General features: G+C 35.4%; 1 protein-coding gene across 1 annotated transcript; it reads right to left on the bottom strand.

Annotated features, from left to right (window-relative positions):
- Positions 1 to 2,527: 2,527 nt before the first annotated feature.
- On the bottom strand, positions 2,528 to 5,832 carry LOC132189223 (alcohol acyltransferase 9). Its single transcript, XM_059603844.1, has 2 exons — positions 5,273 to 5,832; positions 2,528 to 3,610 (listed from the first exon to the last, which is right to left on the bottom strand). The coding sequence occupies exons 1-2, from the start codon at positions 5,699 to 5,701 to the stop codon at positions 2,684 to 2,686; spliced, it is 1,356 nt and encodes a 451-aa protein (XP_059459827.1). The 5' UTR covers positions 5,702 to 5,832; the 3' UTR covers positions 2,528 to 2,683.
- Positions 5,833 to 6,072: the final 240 nt, after the last annotated feature.

Consider the following 6,072-nt stretch of genomic DNA (forward strand, 5'->3'; position numbering starts at 1 on the left):
TAACCTAAATTTCACCATCCAACTACAACCTAACCAACTTCAAACATGAAATAATTTTAAAAATAAAAAATATAGTGCTTTTGCAAACGTGCAAATAATTAAGTATATATACATGGGTTTAAGTTGGGAAAAGGCCCTACAAGGCCATGTGTATGTGACACCAATCTCTGCATATTCACACATGGGTAGAGCTGGCATTCCTCGATCCCCAGAAAGAAAGATCACGACCGGACTACAATCATTTCCCTGACCAATTAATATTATGTAAGGACACCTTACTTCCTTCCTTATCCCCCAAAAAAAAGTCGACAACATATTGTAACTATCGGCATTGTGTCACATATTGTTTTTGTTTTTGTTTTTTTTTTTTTTTTTTTTAAGAAATTAATTCACATCAATGTTAGTAAGAGATAAGAAGCATGTACCTTTCTTGGTTAATTATTTTTATTTTTATTTAAGGATTTATTAACCTATCCAAGTGAAATAAAAAGGATTTATTTATTGTTCAAATTTCATTTTGTTGCATTTAAATGGCTATATGCATGCAAAAAGAAAAGAAGGCTAATTAAGAAACCAATAAATTGAAAACCCTAGGTTTTTTTTTTTTTTTTGGAAAGAAATCGAGCGGATCTTATAAAAAGAACAACTTAAGCATAACGTTCTATAAAGATGATATAAGAGATACAGAGAGGAATTTCATCAATAAGGCTATTCTCCAAGCTTAAGGATAAAGCTTCCTTCTCTAGATCATGTGCTACACCATTTAAATGTCATTTGATATGATTGATCTTTCATTTTTGTAAACTCTTTAAAACCCCATGAACCCCTCAATAATATGTCTATAGCGACTCCAGCTTCTACCTTCATTTTGCAATGATGGCACCACTAGGAGAGCGTTGCCGTCCAGCATCATCCTATAAAAGCCTAACTCACAAAAAAATTAAACAGCCCTTAATACATGCGGCCACCGCCTCCACAATATCGGGCTCGATAATATGGTTTTTGGCACTGAAAACCCAGCTTGATGGTGAAGGGCTTATTGTCATGGACCACATACGAATGAACCTGTGAGAAATAGGGGAAATCTCTTGGACATATATATATATATATATATATAGTATATATATATATAAAATTTAATTTATAAGGAAGGATTTTGTCAATGAATAAAGGATGATTCGGATACTCATTCAACCCAATAAAAGATAATGATGGTCATATTTCAGCATCCTCAGCAGATATAATATTATTATATTCTTGTCCCAAGAACATGCTTTTGAATAAGGATCGATTTATTATTATTCTGATAAGATTTTACGTACACTTTTCCGACCACAATGAAACCCTAGCTAGCTAGAGCTAAAATATGGTTAGGGCGGCCATCGGAGGATCTTCTTTTCTTTTTCTTTTTTTTCCTTCCCCCTATATCTTTGAATTTTCTAGGTGATAGTGACAACATGGATCTTTTTCAAAATTATTCGTATGTTGTCCCTTACTTTTACACTTTCACCATATATATATATAATCTCGTAGGTTCCCCCTCAGGCAAATGCTAGAAAAGGACCTTTGGTTTCAGATTGGGGTTTGTGACTTTTAGGCCCAGACATCAGACATGCCACGCCACAAAAGGTGTTTCAGATGAATCTGGAAGGCGATCGAATTATACAGTGAAACTGCAAAGTTCGTATTGTGTATGTTCACAACCTTCCCATCCCACATAAATTATGGTAAAAAAATGTAATTGTTTTTTTTTTCTTTTCTTTTTTGGTGTATTTTGGCTTTATTTGTTAATGTTTTTTAGTTTCTTTGTTTGAAAACAAAGAAATTAAATATTGATGTTTTTATTTTGAAAACACAAAACAAAACTGAAAAAGACAATCAAAGTCATTGAAAGTGCAAGTAATTGTACGTGCTCTCTCAAAGCCAAATAGGTTTCTATACATGTGTTTAATTAATTTGCTATCTTGTTATTACTTTGAAGCTTGATCTTAAAAAAAATATTAATATGTCATAATCTGTTAAATTAATATGCACTTATTATTATTTTTTATCTCAATAATATATATACACTAATGCGAAAAACTTTAATAGATAAGAAAGTGTAGATTTAATTATTTAATTAACATTTTAATACTATTTCTTATTTGTGGACTTAAAATTCCACACAATAAAACAAAATATTTAATTGAAATCTGAAATAAATTGTGAAGTTAGGGTTTGAACTAAAAGCCTACCATATTAAATCATTTTAAAATCGAAGTCTCGAGTTCAAACTTGTGGCAACCTCTGCATTTTTATTTTTATTTTTCATTTTTTAATTTAAGTAAATCCAATGTAATAATAAGCACCGTCATATCAACATAATAAAATAGGAATGAAATGAGAATTAAGTTTAGTTTCACATATAAAATAAAGTATTAAAATATTAATTAAATTACTTTATATGTTTAGTATAAATTGTGATATATATCATAATCTTCCACTATTGATCAACTTGATAAGAGATTCGGAAATTAATAATGCATGCAATATTAGCAAACATTCTAAAACTAGTCTATCAATTAATTATACTTTTCGATACTGATCAAATTACAGTGAGTTGCTTCCAATAGCATGCTTATTATGTGGGAGCTGGCGAAAAAAAAAAAGAAAGAAAGAAAGAAAAAAGCACGCACGAGCTCCTTTAGATCAATCCGTTATCTTCTTCATGATACCCATTAGCTTCTGCGTTATCTTCTTTATCCAAAAACTCTTTCATGTAATACTCGAATTTCTCCACAACGCCCTCCGGCATGGACACGAGCACTCTGACGGCATCGGAGTCACCAACAACCGGTAAAAACAAGCAGTAAATATCACTTGTCACAGGCCCCATGTGCAGCGGCTGCCCTTCTCCGAAATCCAAATCCTCTAATCCCAGCTTAGACCACTGCGATATTACCAGACTCGTCGAGAGATCCGTTTTTACCGTTTTGTCCTCCAGCAAATCGACCATTGACCGTATGTAGTCATCGTTGAGAGCAGATTTCGCTTGCTGCACCAGCCTCACGCCATGGTGCAGGTTAGCATTGACCAGGTCCTTTGCATTGGTCTGGGCGCATCCTAGCACGAACCCATTCCCATAAAACCCTAGTGGTATCTCCGGGTTCAACTTTTTCCGGATATTAACGGAGAAAAGGAGCTTGACATTGAGTGACGGGGACAGGTCGAGTGACCTAACCCAGGAGCGCCACGTGTGCGATGCCAGGGCTTCGAAGGTGGTGCACTTGAGCGATGGTACGCACTGCCTCTTTAGGTGAAGAATGTGAGAGGCGGTGAAGATCAGGGATGTGGGCACCAGCGGCTGAGATTGCAGCAACTTTACGACGTCCATGTGAGTATTATCCTTGGGGTTTGTTCTGGTATATCCGGGATGGCTGAAGTTTGTCTGAGGGGGATTCCGGGGTTTTAACACGTGGCGGTTGTGGAAGGGAGAGATTGCTAGATCAAGATTTGGCCTACTGGTTTTCTGGGCCCACGCATGTAGAAACTGCGATGTCCCAATGCCGTCGCATAGACAGTGGTTGATTGCGGTGCACAAAATCATTCCTCCACAACGGAGATTCGTTACCTGCAAAAGTTCAACAATTAATTATTATTTTTTTTCCTAAAATAAAAGTAATTTACTACTAAAAGGGTTTCACCAAATTTTATTCCCCAGTACATTTTTTTTCTATTTTAATTATTTATGTTCTTAGACCACCTATGCAATATCATTATTTTAACTATCAATTTTTATTATTATATTTAAATATTATTTATCCAATATTTGTTTATTTTTTCTCTAACTATTAAAAGATAAGAGGAAAACAAAAAATAGAAAGAGAGAGAAAGAAATTACTTTTTTATTCAATAAATAAATGTCGCTTAATTACCATTTTTTCCCAATAAAATGGTGAGGTTGAAAAATAAGAGTTTTTAACCACTTTTACTAAGTTATCTCACCAAAATGATCAAAACAAAATAGTTTTGGTAATGCTAGAATTCTTTACAAACTAGGACCACATTTTATAGAAATAAGAGTTTACAAAAAAAATAAAAAAAAGTACTATGTGTACTATTGCCGCATTTGATTGATAGCGGACGTTGATATGACAAATGCAACATGGATATCGATGTAACAAATACAATATAGACTACCACATTAATTTATAAACGTGTTAAATATTATGTGAATTAATACATGACAAATGATTGGCTTGAAAATTATTTCATTAATTTATAAGAATAAGGGGTAGTATTTAAAATTGGAACAAAAGAAAAATACAGAGCGAAATCCGAAGCTCTCCAACCGAGCTCCGAAAAGGAACAGAAACTGAAGGAGCGATTTCCGTTGAGTAGGGTCGCTTACTTTTTGGTCATGGAACTGAAAGGAACGTATGTGGTGCAAATATTGGCTTATTTCACTCAAACCGAACCCTTTTACTAATTTACCATTATTGGTATTTTTAGCCATTGTCGACTTTTTCCCTTTTTTGATGCCTCTGTGTGTGTATGTGTTTTTTTTTCCCTTCTGTATGCGTGTGTGTACGTGTTCTTCAAGCCAAGGTAACTAGACTAGGCAAGGCTAGAGTAATTTCAACCGAAGGATCACATCATAGTGGTCTACGATCTACCCTATCAACGACTACGACTAAATCTCCTCAAAAAAGTGAATCAATGTTAAAGAAAGTAGACAGAACTAGCCCTGTCTGTCTCGGCTAGACATGGTGCAAGGCAAGCAGAGCGACGTGGTTCTATGCACTAGCGTGGTGCTGTAGGGTTGGCACTTGGCAGCATCATTTCAATTCCCGGGATTTATGATTGGAAGAGGATGCTCAAGTGGAAGAACTGGGATTATGATTAGAGCACTAAGCAAATTAGTGGGTATCTGCTAAATTTTCTTGGATTGCATAGATTAACGAAGGAACTAATTCATAGTTTGAAGGGAATTTTAGTCAATCAACACATCAGTATAACTAAAATTGTTGCAGAAGAAGAAACAGGAGCTCCATCGATCGGGGTTAAAAAAATAATTTCAAAATGAATATTCTTTTATAATAAGAGATCCACAGGGGGGGATGAGTGAGAACTGAAAAGCCCCACGCACCCAGAAAAAAAAAAAAAAGAAAAAAGAAAAGGAACAAACACGCTGTAAGAAAAAGCAAGGAATAAAAGAGAAACAATGGCGCAATATTAAATAAAAATAAAGGGAAGAAAAGAAGAAAAATGGAAAAATGGAAAATAATCAGACCTGAACTACGAGAGGAGGAACATCCAAGAAACTGAGAGCTTCCACCCTATACAAGAGCTTTCTCCAAGACCTGTTTGGCTTCTTGGAAAGGTCGAGAAATTCTTCGGCAGTGATGTCCATGAAAGCCTCAGCGAAAACGGCACCGTCTCCATTACAATCAACCTTGAGCTTCTGATCATCCTCGGCACTAGGCCTCAACCTCCCAGCTAATGGGTAATAGTCCACTAAAACTTTGGAAAGAGAATATTTCAAGCAATCTAAGCTCACTGATTTCTTGAAAAGGTAGAGATATTTAATGGAGAACCTAAGGAACTTTTGGTCATCGAGATTGGAGAGATAGAGGGAATGCTTGGGGGTCGGACAACTCGGGCAGATTAATATGGGTTGGTTTGGATAGCAACAATCTGGGAGTTCTGGAGATTTTAACATATTTGCTATATTTTTTGCTCTTTGCCGATGATGTTTTTTTTTTTTTTCTTTTTTTTTGAAGCCGAGAGAGAGTGATAGAAAGACAAGGTGGGAGATGGGGGAGCTTTGTAGAGAAGAGAGCAATGGGACAATCGGAGATCTACGGTTGGACATGGTGATAGTACGGTCAGATTCCTTTATTGAGTGAGGCTAAGAAGAGGGCGGCAGCACTATGCTTAAAATGTTCCCTCCCTCTCTTTTAACACTTATTTTTGTTGCTACGGTAATTACAAATTTTTATTAATTACCAATTCCTTGTAAATTGGAGTGGGACTTTACTTGGTGGTAATTATTATGTCAGCCATGAAATAGAGATTGTCCCTTAACAATTT

The sequence above is a fragment of the Corylus avellana genome, chromosome ca8, assembly GCF_901000735.1.
Source record: "Corylus avellana chromosome ca8, CavTom2PMs-1.0".
In the NCBI taxonomy this organism is placed as follows: domain Eukaryota; kingdom Viridiplantae; phylum Streptophyta; class Magnoliopsida; order Fagales; family Betulaceae; genus Corylus; species Corylus avellana.